Source organism: Protopterus annectens, chromosome 9.part0, assembly GCF_019279795.1.
Source record: "Protopterus annectens isolate FY-2018-M chromosome 9.part0, PAN1.0, whole genome shotgun sequence".
In the NCBI taxonomy this organism is placed as follows: Eukaryota; Metazoa; Chordata; order Ceratodontiformes; family Protopteridae; genus Protopterus; species Protopterus annectens.
The window spans coordinates 1,004,531,476-1,004,556,360 of NC_056743.1; the positions used below are offsets into that span (position 1 = coordinate 1,004,531,476).

Consider the following 24,885-nt stretch of genomic DNA (forward strand, 5'->3'; position numbering starts at 1 on the left):
CAGGACAATTGGATGTGCTCTATAGACCTTCAGGATGCGTACTACCGTATCAAGATGAACAGGCACTCCAGAAGGTTTCTCCGCTTCCGGCTGGGAGCCAGTCACAACCAATTCAGAGCCCTGCCCTTTGGCCTCACCACAGCCCCCAGGGTGTTTACCAAATGCATGGCAGTGGTTGCGGCTCACCTGAGATGACAAGAATTCCAGGTGTTTCCATATTTAGACAACTGGCTCCTTACTGCCACCACCAGGCACCAACTACTCCAATCCAGAGATTACGCTGTACAAACGTGCAACGTGCTAGGTATCTCTATAAATTTCGAAAAGTCTGCATTGTCGCCTTGTCAGTCTATTACCTTCATAGGTGCCGTTTTAAACACAGTGGAGCTCTCAGTAAAACTACCTACACAAAGAGTTTCTGACATTTGCAACCATGTTCAGATCCTATTACAGGAGACCAGAGTCCAAGCCAGATTTGTACTAAAAACACTTGGTCTCATGGCAGCAGCAATCACTTTACTCCCCCTAGCGCGTTTTCATATGCGGATTCTGCAGTGGATGCTATTTTCCCAGTGGTCCTTTCAGCAGCTCCCCATGTCACACATCATTCTAATCACTCAGTCATGCAAAAGACACCTTTCTTGGTGGATGGTCTCCCCTCAGGTACTCCAGGGCAGACCTGTGGTCCTTCCTCCTCCTGTTGCCACTGTGACAACGGATGCCTCCCTGATCGGGTGGGGGGGCATTTTCGGGGCAGGACAATCCAGGGCACATGGCAACCCTTCGAATGCCACTTGCACATAAATGTCTTGGAAATGAGAGCGGTACTTTTAGCGTTGCAGGCCCTTCAGGACTCTCTACCCACCTGCAATTCAAACAGACAATATGTCTGTAGTGTGGTGCATCAACAAGCAGGGCGGAACCAGATCCTACCCCCTATGTCGAGAGGCACTCAGACTTTGGCAGTGGGTGATCTCTTCTCAACGGTTTCTGGTAGCAACGCATATTCCCAGGAAGTCCAACGTCATAGTGGACAGACTGAGCAGAGCCATTCTCATGCCTCACGAATGGTCTCTCAACCAGATAGTAGCGGAAAGAATTTTCAGAAGGTGGGGTCAACCTTGCTGCGACCTTTTTGCAACACCTCTAAACAGCAAGTGCCCAGACGTCTTCACCCTCTTCCCTCTCCCAGGTCTACCCCCCAGACGCTCTAGTTCATGATTGGCCCCGGGGTCTTCTGTATGCATTCCCCCCATTCCCTTGATTACTCAATTAATCCAGAAAGCGACTGCCTTGAGAGTCAGGATGATCCTCATTGCCCCTTACTGGCCTCGACAAATTTGGTTTCCGTTCCTGCAACGCCATCTACTGGAGCAGCCCTGGCATCTGGACCCAGTGCCAGATCTTCTGACCCATCAATCGGATGGGCTGCATCAGTCCCTTCGATCTCTCAACCTCACAGCTTGGTTGCTCTACTTCCAACCCTAGCCAGGCTTGCCCTTATCTCTCAACCAGTTCGCGATATCATCCTCGCTTCTCACAAGTCTACTACCAGAAAGACTTATGCTAGCAAATGGAAGCGTTTCTCTGTCTGGGCAGGGGAAAAACACGTGGACCCCTTTACAGCTCCTGTCCAGACAGTACTAGAGTTTCTAGCAGAACTCTTTCGATTTGGGCTCCTCCTCAGCTACCATCAGAGTTCAACTGGCAGCTATTGCAAATTTCCACGTTGGCTTGTCAGAGACCAGCATCATGTCCCACAAACTTTGCAAAGCCTTTTTAAAAGGAACCCTTTTACTTAGGCCCCCGGTTAAGGATCCTCCCCCACCGTGGGACTTAAATTTGGTACTGTCTTCTTTAATTCTTCCTCCCTTTGAGCCGGCAGCTTCTAGTTCGTTGAAGTTGCTCTCATGGAAAACACTCTTCTTAGTAGCCATCACCTCAGCAAGACAGGTCTCGAAACTTCAAGCCCTTTGCGTTCGTCCTCCTTATCTTGTTTTTCACAAAGACAGTGTGTCACTTAGGACTAATCCATCTTTTTTACCCAAAATAATCTCAGAGAAAAATCTGAATCAGACCATAGGTCTTCCAGTCTTCTTCCCAAATTACACCAATAGAGCTGAACGACAGTTACATTGTTTGTACGTTCACCGTCAATTACGCTTCTACCTGGATAGAACTAAGCAGATGAGAAAATCAAACCAGCTCTTCCTGTCTTATGCGGAAGGGAAGCAAGGCCAACCAGTCTTTAAGGTAACTTTGTTCAGGTGGTTGTCCTGTCTTATCACGTTGGTCTATCAGTTGAGGAACAGAGAACTTCCTACTAAGCCTAGAGCCCATTCAGCCAGAGCTTTAGCTTCTTCAATAGCCTTTCAGGCAAGATTGCCGATGGATTCCATTTGTGCAGCGGCCACTTGGGCCTCTCCTCATACCTTCATTTCTCATTACAAGCTCGATATGGCCTCCAGAAGTCGGGCTGATTTTGGTTCCACTGTACTCAAGAGTTTGTTCCATTGAGCCACCCAGGATTTAGGTGCTAGGGACTCTGTCCCATCCAGCAAGAATGAATGCGAGATTGACAACTTAACATTGAGAAGTTATGTACTTACCATAACGTTCCATGTTAGTTGTCGTCTTCTCGCCTTCTTTCTTGCGTCCCACCCTCCATCCCCCTAGCCTGGGAAGATCTAGAGTACCTTGTGAGAGTTATTGCCACCTCAGTTATATCCCCAGCTAGCTCCCTTGCTCCCTCTTTTTTGCTAGCTCTTCTAGAGGGGTTTATATTTATATATATAAATATATATATATAGATAGATATATATATATATATATATTTTTTTTTTTTTTTTTGGTTCTTATTGTTACTGTGAATTATTTTATGTGCCTTACTTATTATGCCTTTTTTAACAGCATGGTTTATTCCATATTCAACTAAAAGTGGTAAACATTTGAAATGTCAGAACCAGCCTGAGCGAATTCTGAAATATGGAGACTAAATGGCCTAAATAATGGGCTTACATATACTAAGCCTGAGAAGCCATTTCTTGGAATATTCCCTATTCTCAGAAGTACGGTGATCTTAGAAATGGAGATATGTATATAAGTTAGGGGTGGGGTGGGACAAGAGAGAGTGAAATATAATGATTTTCTTATTATCTTTACTATGTATTGGTCAAAGGCCAGATTGCCATCTATATATGTTCCCAGATCCCTAACTACTGGGTCACCTCTTAGGGGAGGTCTTTTCAATGGAGTAGTTAACCTGCATGGACTTTTTACCAGAAAAGGCACTGTAATGCATTTGGCATTGAGTTTTAATCAGGGGCTTTGGCACCAAACATTTGGCTGTGTTAGACCCTCTTGTAGGGTGTTAGTCATGGGGGGAATTCTGTGATAGCTCCCAATTTGAAGTAATTTGCAAACTTGGTGAGCCACAGGCCCTTGACATTAGGCTTGACCTTCGGGAAGTAGATGCCAAACTGGATCAGGCCCAGCACTGAGTCCCAAGGTACTCTGCTGGTGACCATTGTCTTGGTGGAGGTGGTCTCCCCCATCCAGACTTCTTGGATCCTATCTGTAAGCCATGTGGCAATCCAGCGAGTTATACAGGGATTTATGCCTAGTTCAGTGAGTTTCTCAACAGTACCTAAGTAGGGTGTTGTATTGAAGCCTTTAGCCAGGTCTAGGAGGATGGTATGCACCATATTCTCCTCATCCATTGCCTTAGTGACCTTCTCAAAATAGTCTACCTGGTTTAGTATGCATGACCTTCCTTAGGCAAAACCAAACTGGGATGGATCCAGTGTCTGTAGGTTGTCATGGTCTTTGTTGTTCATTTCCGTGATAATTCATTGCATGGCTGTGCCTATTAGTCAGACTAATGATTCTGTAGTTTCCAAGGTCAGTTGATGGTCCACCGTTGTGAAGAGGGATAACCATTTGTCTGAAGTAGTTAACTTCATTCTTTCTGCATATATGGGTATTCGGATCCGAGCTGGAAAAAACATTTACAAGCATCCGCTCCAAGCTCTTCCCCTACCTATAATACATCACTTCCTCCTGACTAACCTCAGATCTTGTTTGCCGCTCTAAGAGTTAGCATCGTGGTCTCTGAGCTCTAAGCGAAGGTGGTAAGGTTTCTCTTGTTTTTCTCTGTTCAGTACAGTTGGTGTGTGTATGTACCTGTTCCCCTTTTCCTCCCCCTCCACGCGTGGTCGTGTTTTAAAAAAAAAAAAAAATTAGTTCCTGCCTGGGCCCCATCCCTTGTGTGTGTGTGTGTGTGTGTGTGTGTGTGTGTGTGTGTGTGTGTGTGTGTGTGGGCCTTAGGGTTTAGTTACTGTTCCGCCCTTATGGCTGAACAGCCTAAAGTTCTTTTTAAAAAATGCACACGAATGTGGTCGCAAGCTCTCACCAGCCGATGGCCACACTCTGTGTGTTCTTTGTTTAGGGGTCTCCCATTTGTCAACCTCCTGCAACATTTTTGCGGGTTTTAACCCCAGGTCCTTGAAAGACCGTCGGGCTAAGCTCATGGCCAGGGGTCTGCTGCCAGCTTCTGCCCTAGAGTCTGCCTCGGTCTCCGCTCCAGCCAGTGACATCTTGCAGGCAGGGACTCAACCTCCCGCTCATCCTGCGGCCTCAGATTCATCCCAGAAAGGTAGGGACAAGAGAGAGAGGGAGAAGCGCCACAAAGAGAGGGACTGGCCCAGGAAAAGATCTCCTGACAGGGCGTCTTTCTCCAGCCCCTCTTCTAAAGTCCCCAGGTCCCGTTCTCCTCAGCTCCTCTCTCCCCATTTCTCGCCGGAGCTGATGGAGCCCTCGGAGCCGAGGCACTCCCCTCAGATCCAGCCAAGACCTGCTTCGTCATTTCTTCTTTAAGGTCGACTCGGAGCGTCTCCGACCTTGACATGGACTGGCTGATGAGGTTCATCCAGAATCAAATTCAGATGGGGGTCTTACCAGGTCCCTCTCCCATCGGAGAGGGTCCTTCTACAGCTCTACTTCACCCAATCTCTCCTTCCTTGATCCGACCCGACGCTTCGGGGTTCTCTGATCCAAGGCCCTTTGGAGCTGTGGTTTCAGTGCTGACGGTTCTCGTTTCCTCAACGCCAGCCGTCACCTTGAGTTCCTCAAATCCGATTTCGGATCCAGGAGACTCTAAGGGCCGTTGCCAGAGAGTCGGGCCCAAGGGTCGAGGTCATTCTCTTTCGAATCCCATCCTTGGTGCCCAGACTACACTGCTTTCGGCTCCGATCCCTGCTTCGAACCCGAGGAGGGCCTCATCTTTACTGGTTACAGAGGTGGGCTCTCCATAGGCATTCGGGGGAGTGGAAAGGGTTCTCTCCCAGGGGTTGAGACCACAGCTCATCTACTTGGATCCTACCCAGAACTCCCTGTTTTCGGATTCTGCTCCCCTCACCCTGTCTCAGGGACAGCCCGTGCCAAAGCAATCCCAGGTTGTTCCCTCAGGAAACCCCCAGAGGCTTATGAGTCCTCTTCAGAAAGTCCCACTGGAGAGGAACCTCGTAAACGCAAGTGTAAAAGGAGGCACTTGGACCCCCCTGAGACCATTACCACCGACTTGGACTTAGATGAAGGGGAGGGTTCCCCCAGATCACCTCCCAAGGGCGTCTACTTTGGAGAAATTATGGAGATCCTCCACCAAAGAGGAGGTTGGTCAGCCCCCAAACCCTCTACGGATGAGTCCGTGTTTCTGGAGGCCTTTGGCACAGGCCCATCTACTTCCTGGGTTTCTCCACCAGCTTGACCCTTTGATGGACCTCGTCACCACTAGGGCATGGAAGGATCCTGACACCGTGGAGCCTATACCCAAAAGACCGGACAGAATTCTTTCCCCGCCGTCAGATAGGCAGGCGTGGACCAAAGGAGCCCCTGTGGACGCTTTGGTGGTTGCAGCTGTCACAAAGAAGGAACTGGCACAGGAGAGTTCCTAAATCCACCCACCAGACAAGGAGTCCAGGTCGATGGATCGTTTTGGGAAGCGTAAGTACTCATCAGCGACTTTTTCTATCCGTGCGCTGAATTACTTGGCACATGTTACCCGACTGCACCATGATCTTATAACGGAACTAACTGAGTCGCCCCCGGAGTCTGTCACAGCAGGTCAAGCAGTCGTTTACTGCGAAGATGACTACACTGAAATCAGTGACAAATACATCTATGCGTCTCCTCTCCCATGCTACGGAGGGAGCCACTAGAGCTGCTGGTACAGGCATTGCCTTGAGGCGACATGCCTGGATCAGACTGTGTCAATTTGCGGACCACTTTAAGGCGTCTTTTATTAATGCCCCTTTCGATGGATCATCCCTCTTTGGGAAGACAGTATGCAGCACACTCACCCAGAGTGAGAAGGACGGAAAGACTTTGTCTGCCATTGGAATCCGCTTCTCTAACCCCCAGAGATCCTATTCCAGGAACCAAAAGGGGCAAACGATGATGTGGTTCCGGAAATCACAGTCTTTCCGGGACACTCAGGACCATTCGTCCCCCAGAGGCAGAGGGGGACAAGACCGATGCCGTCCCAGAGGCAGAGGGGGTCCCAGAAACTTCGGGTCTAGGGAACCCTTTTCCGACAAGCCCGCACAGCAACCCTGAGGGGGTTGCCCAACTGCTCTACTCTGGAGGCAGTCGGGGGGAAGATTCTCCTTACATCCAGCAGCATGGAAGTCCATTATTACAGACCGCTGGGTGTTAAGCATATCCAGAGGCTATTCTATCCCTTTCATATCATCCCCCATAACTCCAGCACGCCTCCCAGATGTTCCATCCGATCACAGGGAGGCCGCAGCTTTACAGATTTCGAAACTGTTACAAAAACGAGCCATCGAACTGGTCCCCCCCGACCAGTCCAGATTAGGCATCTACTCCAGGTTCTTTTTAGTGCCAAAGAAGATGGGGAACCTCAGGCCCATACTGGACCTGTCTACCTTCAACCTGTTGGTAGAGAAACAAAATTTACGGATGGTCACACTACAGTCCATTCTACCATTTCTAAGAGAATGCGACTGGATGTGCTCGTTAGACCTCCAGGACGCTTACTGTCATATCAAGGTCCACAGACACTCCAGGAGGTTTCTGCGCTTCTGGCTAGGTGCTGGTTACTTTCAGTTCAGAGCCCCCTACCCTTTGGTCTCACCACAGCCCACAGGGTGTTCACCAAGGTAATGGCAGTGGTAACGGCTCACCTGAGACTTCAGGGCATTCAGGTATTCCCCTACCTAGACGACTGGCTCTTCGCTGCATCCAGCAAACATCTCTTGTGCCAGGCCCTACACTACTTTCTCGGTCTGGCTCATAAGTTAGGCATCACGATCAACCTCAAGTCCCACCTGGCTCCGGTTCAGATCATAGACTTCCTCGGGGCACGGTTGGATACTATTCAGTGAAAGATCTTTCGCACCCCAGAAAGGATAAGAAATCTCAGACTCCACGTGTCCGCTATCTCAGAGCACTCTGTAGTCACAGCAGGCGATGTTCTCAGGGCTTTGGGTTCGATGGCAGCCTCCATTTCCTTTCTCTCTTGCACGTTTTCATATGAGAACCCTTCAGTGGAATCTAGCAGTTCAGTGGTCCTGGCTAGACCTCCTGATGACTTTCCAAATCTGAATCAACCAGACATGCAGAATGTCACTCCAGTGGTGGCTTCAGTCATCAGACATACTTGCGGGCCGCAGCTTTCTAGCCACGCCGGCCCAAGCCACGGTGACCATGGACGCCTCCCAGCTCGGGTGGAGGGGCACTTCCTGGGAAGAACAGTCCAAGCACGTGGTCCCTACTAGAGACCAAGCTACACATCACTGTCCTGGAGCCGAGGGCAGTGCTTTTAGCTTTGAAAGCCTTCCATCCTGTCCTACCTCCAGGGACAGTGGCCATTCAATCAGACAACATGGCAGTAGTCTTGTATATCAACAAGCAGGGAGGGACCCGATCCTACCCTCTTTGTCTCAAGGCCATGAGAGTTTGGGAGTGGGCCATATCCACCAATCGGTTTCTGATAGCAACGCATATCCCGGGACGCTCCAACATTTTAGCGGACAGTCTAAGCCGGGCAATCCTCCTGCCTTACGAGAATCTTCCTCGTATGGGGTCACCCTTGCTGCGACCTCTTCGCGTCTCCTTCCAACACGAAGTGCAGCAACTTCTTTGCTCTGATCCCCCCTCCAGGGGATGTCCCAAGGGACACTCTAGTCCATGCTTGGCCTCCCGGGTTACTTTATGCTTATCCCCCATTATCTCTGATACCGAAGTTCCTTCAGAAAGCTTGCCAGTTGCAGTGCAAAGTCATTCTCATAGCTCCCTTCTGGCCTCGCCAAGTGTGGTTTCCCTTCCTATGGTCTCACCTTTTGGCTCCTCCATGGACTCTAGATCCATGCCCAGATCTACTTGCTCATCCGTCGGGTTTGCCCCTGCCCAACCTGGACAGTCTCAAGCTGACGGCGTGGCTGCTCCAGTTCCCATGATCATCTGGACTCTCGGACTTTCATCCCCTGTTAACTCATTCACTCTGGAGCAGCTCAGAAAAAGCTGCCTGCTTCATTCTACCATAGGAACAACAGTGCAGCCTGAGCTCATTTTCAGAAAATCCATTTCTAATACCATACAGAAAACAAATGTTCATAACTCTTTAACTATAAGAGCTAGACTAAAAATGTAAATACGAAAGTTGATCAGCAGACACTGACCTTTCCAACAGTGTAAATGTTGATAGTGTGTGTCAAAGTCATTATTAAATATTTGGCAAGGAATGCTTATATTGTGCATATTTTTTACCTTTTTTGGAAAAGCAAAGCACAATAACTTGGGAAGTGTACCATGTAGACCCATACAAATGATATTCAATTTGTTTGGATTACCTTAACCATTACTGTGTGATGCTCATTTACGGAGATATTCACAGAAATATGATTAATATAATATTTCTCACAATTGATCAACAAAGCATAATATCTCATCACCTGTAACTGACAGTGGCTACATATCAGTGTAGAAGTTGTGCGGCTCAATATCAGCTTTAAAATGATGCATCTTTTGTGTGATCACCATGCTCCCTTGCAAAGATATGGGCATAATAATGAGAAGTATTGTAAATGTATAATTTTCATAACCCTACAAGACTAAAGAAACTGTGATATCTATACATGTGTACAGGGCCCAGACACAGTTCTTTTACCATGTTGTATGGAGTAAAACTGTCTTCAAGATGAGGTATTACTTAGCACATTTAGATGCTGCATTACAAAGTTATGTACCAAAATATGAAAAAAAAATAATTTCCATAACCTAAGTCCGATACAAACTTTGATATCTGTATATGTGTACAAAATAGATGCACAGTTCTTTTACCATGTTGGAACAATGAATACTGTCTTCAAAATTAGGTATTACTTAGCACATTCAGATGCTCCATTACAAAGTTATGTACCAAAATATGAAAAAAAAATCATAATTTCCATAACCTGAGTCTTAAACCTATTTCATAATAAATAAAGAACAAGACTATAATCAGTATCTCAACTAAATGACTTCACATTTCAAAAGCACAGGAAATATTTTACCACAACAGCACAGGATAGGCTCAAATAAAGACAACATATATGAGTTTGGATAGTCATTGCCTTACAATTAAAGTAAACAATGTAAAATATATTCTTCCACATACACACAAAAACATGAACAAAGTATAAATGTGTACCTCTAAGAGAGTCATTGTGTAGTATATCATATGACTGTAGTAATTTATAAGAAAACCATTACTGATGCAAAGCACTAAATAACATACATATATTCATATCCTTCATACAGTCTACCACAAATCCTCTTATTCTAGCAACTTTCTCATGTAAAAACAACAAATTCATTCTAGTAACTAAGTTAAAAAGAACAATATTTAAAATCTATGTCCATATTTTGTGTCATACATTTGTAACATTTTGAAATTGTAAAAAATGAAATAAACTGGTGTGGGAAGAGGCTTACAATGACTCAAAGTGGAGAAACACCCAAAGCTGGCTTGTGCATTCATCAGTGTGATAACTACTTCTACATATGTGAATAACAGTGACAGCTGCTGAGAGTTTGGCCTGAAAAGTGATAATGAGTCAGTGATGTAATGTAACTGCACTTCTTGGTAATGTGCTAATGACCTGGATTTCATTCCTGCAAAGTTATGCATGCTCAGACACAGGTGCTAATTGCTCCACATAACCTGTTGAGTAGGCATTCATTATATTACCTTGTGCAGCTGCTATGTAACACAGAGTCGTTATCATCAGTAAGACCTGAGTAATTCAGTAAAAGACTATATCACTTAGATATGAGTCCTTCCCACCACCAAATTTCCACACATGACTGACAAACTCAAGAAAAATGACCAAAATATAGGGTAGCTCCATGCTGGTAGTAGTCAGCAAATAATTACGTTTATCTCAGTCAACTACTGAGTATAATCAGAAATACACTAAGACAAGAAAAAACTGTCAAACTTATCTGGCTGATCCATTTAAAAGTATTAATTCATGTTAATTATAGCATACCTTAATGAATGCAATATGTGCAATGAGCCTCCCTGGCTTGTACTGCACTGAATCATGTAATTTTCAGTGTAGTCATTTATTTACATGTTGATCAGTTTAGTCCACTACGCCAGCAGCCTCATTTAAAAGAGCCCAAGGTGGCATTTACACACACTGGACAAGGTGGCATTTACACACACTGGACAGTTTCCCTGCTTTTTTCATCCACCTATACTACCACCAGCTCCAACAGACTGTGCTTCAGTTTAATGGCTCATCTGAAAGGTTTCTTATTTGACTTGTAGGCAGAATGTACAGTAAAGTGCTTTCCTATAGTCATTTAAAATTTGGCAACCTTTTGGCAAGCGGGTTCTTCTCATCTGAGCACCTCTAGTATGACCATTACCCAGGTTTGTAATAGTCTGCCACCTGATACCCTATTATTTACCTATAAAACTGACATACAAAATGTTACATCCTGGTTATCCTGAACATAATATTCACATAGATATAACATAATGGGTTAGACCATTTCATACCACTCTCAAACTCTTTAAGAAGCCTGGACAAAGGAACAACTAGGGGCTGAATTTATATATGTATTTTATAAACTTAGAAAGTTGACAGACCAAGACGGTTTGCATTAGCACTCGAGTCTGAAACTCAAATGCCCGTCATTACTTAGTGTCTTTAATCCTCAGTGATCTACTAGAAAACAACAAATTCTATGAAGACCAAATTATTAGGCAAAAATCAGTACATTTTGTGAAGTTTTGCGAAATTCTAGACACTTGAGACGTATGGTTAGAGGTAAGCCAACTTCAGCTATCACAAACTGTTTTAGATGCCCGAGTTATTCAGTAAAAAAACACCCTTGTTATAGCTTGCGTTAAAACAAAACATCTCACCACAAAGCTTCATAAACATTGCTTGACCCGTTTTCTTGTTTCACAAACTCACTGATATCACTTAGGGGAACTGCTTGCAAGCCTCTATAGCTAATAATATTCGTAACAGTCAGGCCAGCCCGTAGGTCTTAACTTTCTTTCTCCAAAATATGAGAGCACTACCTCTCACAATGCAGAACAAATGAGCAAAATAACTACAACTAGGAAGTTCCCAGAATATTAGTAGTATTTATTCATACTTAAAAAAACATTAAAACATTCTTAGCAAAAAAAAACCGCGTGACAACTTTCAATACAGAACAATCTGCGCAATGGAATGCTTAAGACTCAAAACATGCCTTACAGTAAAGGTACAGTTGAGAAGTATATCCAGACAAAGATTTGGAAAGGATATTCACCAAAGCAACAGTTCCCTAGTACAATCGGGAATCTCAATCTCACCTGGCCAAAAAGATAAAGACCGATGAAAAAGAGCTAGACAAGCAAGTAAACCATTACTCAATGAGTAGCTTGAAGTTTGCGGAGCTTGTTTTTCCACCATAAAAATAATTTAACTTCATGATCTGCTGAAGTAATGCCTCAATCTGAAGGAAGCAAACCGTAAGAATAACACTGGTTTCTTCTGCTGCATTTGTTAGGATAATCGGCAGAGACATACTTCCGTTTCTTTGAGGGCACCAAACTTTAAAAAAATGTTCAAACAATAACGTGCAAAGCGAAATATGCCATCGTTTGTTTTTATTATTTTTTTTGACGTAAACTACAGACTTGTGTATCCATTACCTGGCCCAACCCTATCAGTCTTATTAATAAGAGGAAAATAACTCCACAGACACTACCAACTTCACTTCAAAACAAGCATGTGACATTAGACAGAATGACTGCAAATCCCTTTGGAAATAGATACGTGAGGCAACAAAAAATTGTGAGAACAGTGCCTACAGCTGGAATGACATTAAATAGCTTACCTGAAAAAAAAATAAGCTGTTCGTTTTTGGGCCAAACTGGAGGAAAAAATAATTAAACCGACTAGCTCCTCCTACGATCTGACAAACCGGTGTGGCTATCTAACAGCGATCCATGCACAAATAAAATAGAGGGATCCAGCAGCAAGTAAATCTCCAAATATCAGCAAAAAAAAAGGAATTACCTGCTGCTGGACCCTCCATTTTTCTGGGGAAAACAAAAGGAAATTAGGATGGGGTGGAGGCGTTGTGCAAGTGGTGGCTTGGATTGCAAGAATCCGATTGGCTGCCACCATTTGCTTACTCGAGAACTTTTAAAGCGGATTTTATACAAGATCTTTAATGTAAACTTAATGTAAAAACACGCTTAATCGTAAGTATATAAGCTAAATTAAACATTCACTTACGATTTCAGCATGTTTTACATTACGTAGATCTACAAATCTGCAGTACACTTTCTCTCACTTGTGGAAGGCACTCGGGGGTAACAGCTTGTAATTTATACCTTCTCATGGCGTGCTCGGGTTTAAGCACACAGGCGCCATGAGAAGGTACGCAGGGTTAATGAGTTAAGAACATTCTGGTAGCATCTCTCAAAGCCTCCACTAGGAAACTCTACAGTAGCAAGTGGAGACGTTTTTCCATTTGGGCCTCTCAACGCAATCAGAACCCTTTTACAGCCTCTATTCCAGTCGTTTTAGATTTTTTGGCAGGTCTCTTTCAATCGGGTGCAAGTTCTTCCACCATCAAGGTTCAACTGGCTGCCATCTCTAATTTCCATGTAGGCGAAAATAAGGTTGCTCTGGCCTCTGCCAAATTGTGTAAAGCGTTCCTAAAGGGCACCTTTCTCTTGCAACCTCGAGTTAAAGACAGTTCCTCCCTGGGATCTGACTTTAGTCCTTCAAGCATTGACCTTTCTGCCTTTCGAACCTGCCGGTTCAGTTCCTGTGAAATTCTTGTCTTGGACTGCCATCACCTCAGCTAAAAGGGTTTCAGAGTTACAGGCCTTATCCTCCGTGCCCCCGTATTTGATTTTTCACAAGGACAGGGTTTCACTGCGTACAAAACCCTCCTTCCTTCCCAAGGTGTCCTCAGCAGCCAATATTAACCAGTCTATAAATTTGCCAGTTTTCTTCCCAAATTTCCAAAATAAAGGCGAATATAGACTCCATTTATTGGACGTCCATAGACAGCTTAGTTTTTACCTTCATAGGACTAAACCCTACCAAAAGTCGGATCAACCGTTTGTCTCGTTTTCAAAACCATGTTTGGGCAATGCAGTTTCGAAAGTGTCCTTAGCAAGGTGGATCACTCTTTGTATTGCACAAGTATACAAGGACAAAGGCTTATCTCTTCCTGGCTTAGTGAAGGCTCATTCCACTAGATCTGTGGCCACATCTGCAGCTTTCCGGTCAAAAGTACCTTTAGATGATATCTGTGCGGCAGCCACGTGGGCCAATTCGCATACATTTATCTCTCTTTATAAATTAGATTTGATCTCTAGAGGGAGAGCATCCTTTGGCTCTGCGGTGCTCAGAAATATCCTTCCATAAGGGCCTCCCAGGAATACTAGTAGCTGGGGACTCTGTCCCATATGTGCAGAAAGAATGAAGTTAACTACTTCAGATAAAGAAGTTATGTACTCGCCATAAAGTTCCATCTGAGTAGTTAGACTTTATTCTTCTGCACCTTCCTTCCCTCCATCCCCCTCACTATTCAGGTCTTATCCTGTTTGGATTGTGGGTTACGTTGCTAGTTAGTGACAGCAAACTCAATCTGGGGTTAGTCAGGAGGAAGTGATGTATTATAGGTAGGGGAAGAGCTTGGAGCTCGGAGCTGATGCTTGTAAAAGTTTTTGCCGGCTCGGTTCTAAATCGGATCCAAATACCCATATGTGCAGAAGAATGAAGTCTAACTACTCAGATGGAACATTATGGTGAGTACATAACTTCTTTTTAGTACTCCATTCATTTGGTACTTGGCCTGTTTTGAGGATGTAGTTGAAAAGTAACTCAAGTGGTCCTGATAAGGTCATGTTTCAAGCTATTTAGGAGGCAACCCAGGATATTGGCTGGGCCCACTGAGGCTGTGTTTTTGGGCTTAGCGAGTGCAACCATGACTTGCTCCCTGCTATTATTTTGGAAGGGTATGCTAGTAGGAATTTCACAGGGGGAGGTACAGGGAGAGGTGGGGGTTGAAGTTGGAGCTGAGTTTGTCAACTAGCAGGTTTGCTATGTCATTCTGCTCTGTGAAGGTGGTACCATTTACCACCACTTCAGCATGCTGCTGTGTGTTACATTTTAGGTTTTGGACATCGTTATAGAAGGCTTTGTGGTTGTCTTTAGCCTGAGAGGCTATCTTGACCTTGTAATTGGCCTTGTTGCATTTAATTAGTCCTCTTAGTTTCCTGTTTAGTTTAATTAGTGGGCTCTTGCCATTATGGGAGTTGCTTTTTATGATTTTGGCCATGACTTTTTTTCCTGTTATGTAACCTGTTAAGGTTAGGTTTCTACCAGTGTGGTTTGTTTTTGAGGTTTGTTTTGGTCTTGCTTCTGGTAGGTACAGCAGCCTCTATGCAGCAATTTACATGGTTTTTACAGGGTTTCTGTGACAATTTTACATGGGTTGTTGTGAACTCTGGGCTCATTGGGGCATTGACTTTTTTACAGACTCTCAATGGGTTGTAGTTTACTTTAGAATAGTTCCTAACTGTTAAAATGTTTTGTTGAGTTTTCCGTATTGATTTTTATTTTGAAGGAGACAGCTTTGTGATCCAACTTCACCAGTAAGGAAATTACATGGTTTGGGGGGGGGGGGGGGGTGCTCATATTAGTGAGTACTAGGTCCAATATGTTTGAACCTCTGGTTGGAGCATGGACTGTCTTGTCAAGGGTATTTTTGTTAATAATCCAGGAAACATTGTGCCTGCAAGTTGGAGGCAGTGTATGTTTTCCATTAATAATGGACTGCAACGGTGTAGGAGGAAGGAACAAGAATGCTTATGGAGTAGACTGCATAAACTCATTAATCAGCACATGGAGAGCTCTGCTAAGCATTAGATAAGTGTGCTTTTTACAAGTTCTAGCAGCTCTACAAGAAGCATAAATGAAATTTGCAGACCTTTTCATCTGGCCATACTGTTATCCCATAGAATTACTTTTGCATAATGACTTTGACGGTATGTGGTACCTTATAATTCTGTTTAACCTTATTTCATTTGCTGCATCATAATGACAAGACTGTCACCAGTAACATAGTTTTTCTGTTTTATCCAGCCATAATATCCTAATTTAAGCTGCTGAGTCAGTTAATCGCCTTTTTCATTAATTTGTTCTCCATTACCTGACTTTTCCTATTCAGGGTTGCAGTAGCCTGTCCTAACAACCAGCAGGGGTATGACAGAGACATTTGGTAAGATTTATAGATAACTGGCCACATAATATTGGCTTTTATTAGCCTCTCACTAACTACCAGTCTTGATGTGATATAAAAAAACTGGTAGTGAGAGATGCAAGTTGTGCCTAACTTTGGAACACATTATAATGTAATGTAATGGAAGTTGGGAGTAGTAGAGAAATCTAATTTGTATTCCTGTTGACTAACACATATGCTCATCAAAGCAGATTCTCAGCACAGATTTATCAGTGTTTAAATGCATTAAAAGAAAGCATGTTTGTAAGTATGCTGGGCTGAATGCCACCTACCGGTCTGTCACTTTGTCTTTCCCTTGAGTTAGAGTATAGTTCAGAAATGTGTACCCCCTGTACACATCGATCTTCCAAGCAAAATAAAGTATTATTCCAGACCAGGCTTTTAAATAAAATTCTTTGTTAAAAAGTAAAAAAAAAGGTCCAGACATTTTCTTTCTCTTTACTACAGTGTATCTTTTCTTCTCTTGAGCTCTGTTCACTAGCCTAGAAAGTTTAATTTCCTAACTCCTTTTAGCTAGCAGATCTTTTATCCAGTCTGCTCTTTCTTTACAAGCATTTATAGTAGTTTGGCAGAATAAGTTCCATCTAAGCTAGGAATCTGTGTTTGAACGATCATTATATTGGACAGAATTCCATAGCTTGTCCAGACATCTTTGTAGTATACAAGAATACAGGCTTTACTGTGACCCAGATGACCCACAGTCAGTTAGCGATACCGGTGCTGGATGAACTGATTGGGGGGGGGGGGGACTAGAGTGGCTGAGTGCTTTTCTCATTATAGGAGTTGAGGAGTGCATGCCTGAGAAACATGTACTTCTTTTGTGGCCCTCATTGGAAACAAGAGAAAGTGGAGTAGTTTGACTTGACAAGTTAGGGGAGGAAAGGCATCTACAATCATGCCACTCACTTCTGGTAGTGACAGTCACACACAATGTGTTGTTCACCCAAACCCAGGGGGCATCATGGGGCAAGCATGGGGAAAATTGTAGGGCATAAGGCAAAAAAGTGCAATCCCTATGCGGAAGACAGCACTGCTCCCTGCAGGCTTGCTCCAGGGGAACAAATGGGGTTGTACAAGTCTGTTCTTGGGAGGAGAGTTGGCAGTAAAGCAGCTGGGAGGTGGATTAGGACCCCAGAGTCAAAATAATGTTTTGCACCGTTCATCGGGACCAAGAATGCCAGCTCCGTTGTCCACCAAACTGATGCAGAAGCTTTCCTTTGACCTTTAGAAAATAGAGACCAACAGGCCTTTAATTACTAAGCTGTTTTTAGATTCACTGTTCTGCAAAGTATACGTTGGTTTATTTCATTTCAGTGACTTAGTATTTGTGATTTTTGTTATTAATGCATTCCGGTTTGTGTGACATATGTCAGACTGGAAGGGGAAGGAGTTGCTGCATCATAACTTGCATTGGGGGTTAGTTGTGAAAGCTGGAAGGTTAAACATATATGCATTGTTTGATTTTTTTTTTTTCCTACTTTCAGGAGTTTGGAACCAAATCGTAGAACGTGTAATGAAGCTTAGGAATGAGGCAGATATGCTTCGACTGTTCTCAGATTATCTAAAAGGAGAAGAAATGTTTGGGTTAACTGTCCATGCTGTATTGCGCATTGCAGAATCGGTGAGTTATGTTTACATTATAGGAAGAAGATGTGGAGCAGAAGATTCTCTGTGATTAAGTATAACCGTTGCAGTACAGTATTTCAGTTGGTGTGCCTTTTCTTTTGCTTCTGCTGCTGCCCCATCCCTTTTCCACGCTTTATGTGATTTAAGGCTTCAGCAGAGTTGCATCATTAGGTCTGCTCAGCCAGCTGATTTGGGTCAGTGTAAAGAGATGGCAAGTCCTGGAATGTCTTAAAGGAATCCTATTGCATTTACACAGAACTGATCATAACTGATAACAAAACAGATAGCTCTCTCTGGAGGATAACAGTTAAGAAAGTACTTATCTCGGTAAGTGCACTCATCCATTTGAGTCTGATCACAAGAACAACTTACTGCAGTCACATGTATCGCAGTGGGCTATTGTTAAAGGTTTCTCCACCCTCGTAAATGCTAGATTCTGTAATTAATTTAAAAGGTTGCTAATAAAAATGTGTTGAGAGCAAGAGCAGTTTGTAATGAGTTTTCAAGCTAACTTTGGATGACTGACTCTTTTTCTGAAAACAGTTTGCTTGTAGATCAGTTTAATGAAAATTGATCCTCTCCTTCCTTCATAAATAAACATTTGCAGAAACAGGTCTGTTTTTTGTGATCTGTGTTGCATTCTTATTTGAGAAATTAGAAAGGTTGGAGAACAAAATAACATTTTTGTAAATATGTTAAGTCCCCCCAAAAAATGCTTACATGTACAGTGTCTGCCATATGAATTCCTGGAACCTTTCCTCAGTCTTGATAAGCAAGAACCACTTAGTACTGGAGACTTCTGAGATGGCTGCACACTGTGTAACAGCTTAATCTCAGCTCTCCCAGTGTGAAAACAAAAAGTCAGAAAAGAGACCAGTAAATTTGACCTTTCAGTTACTGGCTAGTAAGTGCACTGCCTAGATACCAGCAAAGACAAAATTTAGAGAACCTGAAAGAAAATCGGTCACAAAAAGTGAGGTGAAAACACCGGGAAGAATCCTGCATCTGTAAACCAAAAAACAGTTCAAGCTCCAGCTTTAATGCAAGACATGACTTCCAGTAATCTAGAGAAAAAAATAAGTCAGGTCTCTGATGTGCTCAAAGCAGATTGAAATAAATGAAACTCAGGTGTATATCAACTCAGATAACAAAAGGCTAGAAAAAATGGAAGAAGCTTTAAATAGATATTTAGATGGGCTGATAAAACTGCAAAAATCATAGGTCAAAATGAAGAAAAGCCTGAGTATGATAAATGCTCAAGAAGAGATGTTTCAAAAAATGGTAGAATTAGAGGACAGAGTACATAGGAAAACCAGAGTTTTTTTCCTGTACCAGAGAAACACTGTATTAATTGTATAAAAACAAAAACAAGCAACTTGTGTTCCACAGCAGGAGTTAATTGAAAGGACATACCGTGTGTGTGATCCAAACCTGGCTGTGAGAATACATGTGGGATTACAAAGCATGTTTCACATTTGTGAAATAAAACCTGGAAATATTGTACTTTTTTGAATCTTAAACTTGGGGACTGTGTGCCCTACTTAAGGCATTAATGTTTGGAAGAAGATTAAGAAAGGAAAAGAGGAATGAAAGAAGTGACTGTAAATACGTTTTTTTTTGTTCTTAACAGTATTTTTATAAAACATGACATACACTGCATGTTATAATGTAATAATTTAGTTATTTTTGTGTGTAATTGATATACTAAACGGGTGTCTTTTTTCTTCCTTCTTATTGCTCACTTTTAAGAAATGTAGGCACTGCAGTGTAAAAGAGAAGAAAGCATGGACAAATGAGCATGATACAAGTAAAACTGATATGCTTTTTCTTAACTTTTGCATAGGGGAGTGACTGGATTAAGGACCTTGGCTTGATCTAATAAGTTTTAATGGGAAACAAGTAAATGTAAATGAAAACATTGAATGTAATGAAAAGCTTACCTTAAGCAAATAAATGTTTACAGTGCAACATGAAGCATGCAGCTGAAAGCAGCTGTGTATCTGGTTCTCATGTTTCTATGGAGACAAGCTGATAAGGGCAATAAAAACAGAACAATTTTCTTTGGCTAGAAGATAATGTTTTCTGAAAGCATTCAAGTTTTCTACATCTGGGAGAGGAATAATGGTAAGAAAAACAAACAGGACTTAGTGTAAGTAGAAGGGGGTTGGGAGGGTGGCCTAATGGTTAAGGTGTTTGCCTTACAAACACAAGGTGCAGGGTTTCACTCTCTCAAGGGATAATTGGCTAGGCGTAAAATGGCTCGCAAGGGCAGTTAGCTTAGTACTAATCTATGAACCTAAGTACAAGGCTGTACCATGCGTCTTAGCATGGATAACCTTCAATCTGATGTTAATCTTCGTTCATTCCTTACTGATGGGTTATCGGTTCCGTCCTCGGAACCAAGCCGGCCATATATCAAGCTTGCGTCAGCCAAAAACTCTTGGGCCAAGTTCCTACCCAGAATGCTCTGCTCCCTGTTACCTCAGTTCTCATTTGCCGCATTGCTGTACAACAGTGTCAAGCCACTCTCTTCAGCTAAGTGTAAAAGTTTTGAAAGTTTTATATATCCTTTCTACTTTAAAGTTTTTCAAACAGTTTCTTGTATTATTCTCCTACCCTATCGTATCTTTAAGACTCTTTCCTTTAGTTTATTTCCCTTTATTACCCTTTTTCTTACCTTTGAGGTAATTCTTCATTACCATCATTGGTAATCCTTCCTTCCTTCTTTCTTACCCTTTTGGGCAGCCTTTCCTCTTCTTGATACTGTTGTTCTCCACATCATTATGTCGGATAAGAAAAGTAGTGTTGGTTTTAAACAGTATAAGGATTGCGGCCGTAAGGTACCGCTTTCCAATGGCCATGACTTGTGTGTATTGTTTGAATGTATCCCACCTTACTGTGGATCCCCCGTGTGGGATTTGTAGAAATGTTTTGACCAGGACTCGGTGAGAGAAAGAACAAGTTAATCCTGAAAGGTCTTAGCAGATCTTCATTCTGTGAGGATATCTCTGGGTCGGAGGGCTCACCCCCTCCTGCTAAACCCCGTAAGAGGCTTTCTTCCTCATCGAGGTCGCTCACTTCATCTCCCTCTGGAGATTGCAGGGAGTCGACTCATAAGAAGGTGAAAATGACTACCACTTTGGGGCTGCCACCTGTGACCCTTTCAGCTCCAGGCTCAGCACCGCTCCAGTTGATTCTTGCTCCAGCCATGTCTTTCTTATCGACACCGGCACCGGAGTTCCCGTGCAGACACTTACGGCTCCGACAGTTACGTCGCAGCCCTTACCGGCACCGTCCATGCAGGTACAGTCTCCTTCAGCACCATTGGTGCAATCCCCTTCAGCCCCAAATATGACATTACTGTACTCCACGGTGCAGACACTTTTGTCACTGACATACTCTTCGGTGCAGTCCTTTTCAGCACCATCATTGTTATCAGTGCAGATACCTTCCTCGACGGTACCATACCCATCGGTGCAGACAATTGCTTTTACGGTGCAGACACCTTCAACTTTTATGGCGCTGATGTCGTTGGCGCAGACTAGTTCGACACCATTCTTTTCGGTACAGATATCCTCAATTCCGGGCTCTGCATCTCTTGAATTAGCAAGGACCAAGTACTCTCATTCCTTGGATCCTTTCGTTGGTAGCCAATATAGTCCTTTTCTAGAAAGCCAGGAGCCTCTCTGAGAAAGATGTGTTGCGGCTTGTTGACCAGTTGCTTGTGGCCAGAGGTCTCTCTCAACTGTTGAAACCCACGTTCCCTCCTTCAGGTGAACATATATCTCCTCAAACCCCAATGTACTCTCCTCCTTCGACATCCACCTAAGTATCGAAGCCCATTACTTCGACAGCAGCTTCCCTCCCTCCGACCCCAGTAGTGGATCTCACTTTGGAGCCGGAGTCGTCCTTGTGGCCCTCTCTGCACTAGGCATCGGGCTCTTCTCAGGCCAGCGGATGTGCCGTGGGGGAGGGCATTCTTAGTTCCATGCCAATTTTATTCTATGCACACTCCAGAAATCCTCCCTCTCTCAAGCTTCACAGTCCTCTTGAAACTCCTGGTCTGGTGGTCGGTCCGTCGGGGTGGAGTATGACCCCGGTTCCGAGGTAGTCCTGCTCTGTTCCAGGCTCCTATTCTTCCTTGGGTGGGCCGACCTTCCAGACCATGGAGAGAGCACTTGCCTCCACTGGCAAACCCCACTTCTGAGTCCTCTCCCTCCTCTGTGTCGCAACTCTCAAAAGCCACAACCACCGGGCACAAGGGCCGCAGGTTTCTCTTCCTCAGGAAACCCCCTCTTTGCAGTCTTCCCCAGAACCTCCCACTGAGGAAGTGCCCCACAAAGCTTCGTGCAAGAGGAAGCACATAGACTCCACTGAGGAGTCTTTGACTGAAGATAAGGACTTTGATGACTGGGAAGGTTCCCCATGCTCACCCTCTGATGAGGTGTCCTTTGGTGACATCCTCGAGATCCTTAGACAGAGGGGTGAGTGGAAGTCCTCTAATCCTTCCTCTGAGGAATCTGTATTCCTGCAGGCCTTTCGTGCCCGGCCCCCTACCTCCTGGATTACCCTGCCAGCCGATGAGCTCGTCCAGCTCATCGTCCAGCATGCATGGAAGGCTCCTGACACCTTGGAAGCAATTCCGCGGAGGCCTGATAAAATCTTATCATCCCAAGCTGAACATCCCCATTGGTCACGGGGTCCTCCAGTAGATGCCATGGTGGTAGCAGCTGCACCTAAGAAAGAGTTTGCAGAAGAGAGCCAAACTGTCCATCCGCCCAACAAGGTGTCCCAGGCGATAGACAGACTAGGGAAGCATGTGTTTGCTTCACTGACCTTTGCCGTAAGGACTTTGAGCTGTTTGGCCCACTTTACGAGGTTCCTGAGGGATCTTCTCAACCAACTCTCTGAAACCTTGGCAGGAGCCGTTTCTGATGAGGTCCATGACAACGTAGCTTATCAGATAGCCACCCTAGAGTCCATGTCCAATTCTTCCATGTGTCTTATTTCCCATGCAATGGAAGGAGTGGCTAGAGCGGCAGGCACAGGTATAGTCACCAGACGACATGCCTGGATGCACCTTTACAACTTTGCGGACTGCTTTAAGGCTTCCTTCATGAACGCACCCATCGAGACCACTTCTTTGTTTGGCCCTAAAGTTAAAGATATGCTGGCAAGGTGCGAACAAGATGGCAAGACCCTATCTACCGTTGGTGTCAGACGCTCCACTCCTCAATGATTCTACTCCAGAAATCAGAGGAGCAGGATGATGTGGCACAGGAAATCACAGGGCTCTTTCCATGATGCACGTGCCGAGTTCTCCCCTACAGGTAGAAGGGGAAACTCCAATGGAAGATGCCCCTTTCAGTGCAGAGGTGGTCTTTGAAACCGGGGTTCCAAAGATTCTTTCTCTGGCCAACCCTATCAGCGCTCCTGAAGCGTTGCCTGACTGCTCACCTCTGGAAGCGGTCGGGGGTCGTTTATCCTTGTACCCCGCTGCCTGGCGAAATATAACCACTGACTCTTGGGTATTACGGATAATATCCAGAGGCCATCGCATCCCCTTCCATCTTTGTCCAACCTCATCCAGAGTATTACCCGACGTTCCACCCAGTCAAAGGGAAGCAGCAGCACATGAAATCCAAAAGCTGTTACAAAAGAGAGTCATCCAGACGGTCCCCCCAAACCAGATAGGATCCTGTTTTTACTGAAGATTCTTTTTAGTGCCAAAAAAGACAGAGCACTGGAGACCAGTTCTGAAAAGACAGGGGACTGGAGACCAGTTCTGGATCTCAGCACACTGAACAATTTTGTAAAAACAGAGAAATTCCGGATGGTCACGGTTCAGTCTGTCCTTCCTCTCCTGGAAGATGATGATTGGATATGCTCTGTAGATCTCCAAGATGCGTATTACCACATAAAAATGGACAAATGCTCAAGAAGATATCTCCGCTTCCGCATAGGAGCCAGTTACCACCAATTTCGAGCTCTGATCTTCGGTCTCTCTACAGCCCCCAGAGTGTTCACCAAATGCATGGCAGTGGTTATCGCTCACTTGCGACTTCAAGGATTCCAGGCATTTCCATATCTAGACAACTAGCTCCTCACTGCCCCCAGCAAGCGTCTACTGGAAAAAGCCCTGCACTACACACTCGCAGCACAACGCCTGGGAACTACTATAAATTGGGAGAAGTCCAAAACGACCCCAGCTCAGTCTTTGGAATTCATCGGGGTACTGTTGGACATGAGAAATTGCACAGCATCTATTCCAGACCACAGGCTTCAAAGAATAAGGCAAAAGGTTCAACCGCTGCTCGGTCACCACAAATCTCCCTCTCAATCTATACTCAAACTCTTGGGGTCAATGGCAGCATTGATCACCATTGTTCCTCTAGCCAGATTCCACATGAGGCTCCGTCAGTGGTTACTTCTCACTGAGTGGTACCCTCTACAACATCCTTTGTCTTTTCAGATGTGTAACTCAGAGATGCAAGCAAGATTTCCTCTGGTGGACGTCTCTAAATCACCAACAATGGTCTCGCCCCTTCAGCTCCCATCAGCTGAAAGCCATGGTGGCCATGGACGCCTCCCTGATGGGGTGGGGGGGCTATGTCAGGGAAACTCTGTCCAAGGCACCTGGTCGGAGACAGAGGCCCTTTAGCATATCAGCAAACTGAGGGCGGTGCTACTAGTGTTGCAAGCATTTCATTACATCCTTCTGTCAGGGACTACTACAATCCAATCAAACAACATGTCAAAGGTCTGGTACATCAACAAGCAAGGGGGAACCAGATGTTGCCTGTTATGCCGAGAGGCCTTGAGAATATGGTAATGGGCGATTGCTTCCAACTGCTTTCTAATTGCAGTGCACATTCCCTGGAGCTCCAACGTGATAGCGGACAAATTGAACAGGTGCATTCTACAACCTCACAAGTGGTCTCTCTCAACCCTGTGATAGTGGCAAAAATCTTCAAACGCTGGGGTCAGCCTTGCTGAGATCGATTCGCCTCCTCAACCAACGTCAAGTGCAGCAACTACTTTGCCCTGATCCCGCCTCGGGGAACAGTCACCGAGAGATGCTCTAGTCCACGCTTGGCCCTAAGGTCTACTTTATGCTTATCCTTCTCTCCCCCTCATCTCCCAGTTTCTTAAGAAAGCACGGCAGTTGAAAAGCAAAGTGATCCTCATTGTTCCATATTGGCCTTAAGTCTTGTTCCCCTTCATCTGTCCTCACCTGCTAGATCAACTGTGGATCCTCAATCCATCCCCAACGCTGATCTCCCATCCACAGGTTTTGACTCACCCCAATCTAACAACCATGAAGCTGACAACTTGGTTTCTCCACTTCCAATGATTGCCAAGCAGGAAAATCTCTCATCTCCAGTGCACAATATTCTTATTGCATCTCATAAATCGTCCACCAGA

General features: G+C 44.5%; 1 protein-coding gene across 1 annotated transcript in view; it reads left to right on the top strand.

Moving 5' to 3' along the window:
• Positions 1-24,885, top strand: part of KMT2D (lysine methyltransferase 2D) — a 3,358,270-nt gene that overhangs the window by 3,160,777 nt on the left and 172,608 nt on the right. The window contains exon 48 of the mRNA XM_044082193.1: positions 17,319-17,455. Coding sequence (XP_043938128.1) covers positions 17,319-17,455 — 137 coding nt within the window. The remainder of the gene's footprint in view (positions 1-17,318; positions 17,456-24,885) is intronic.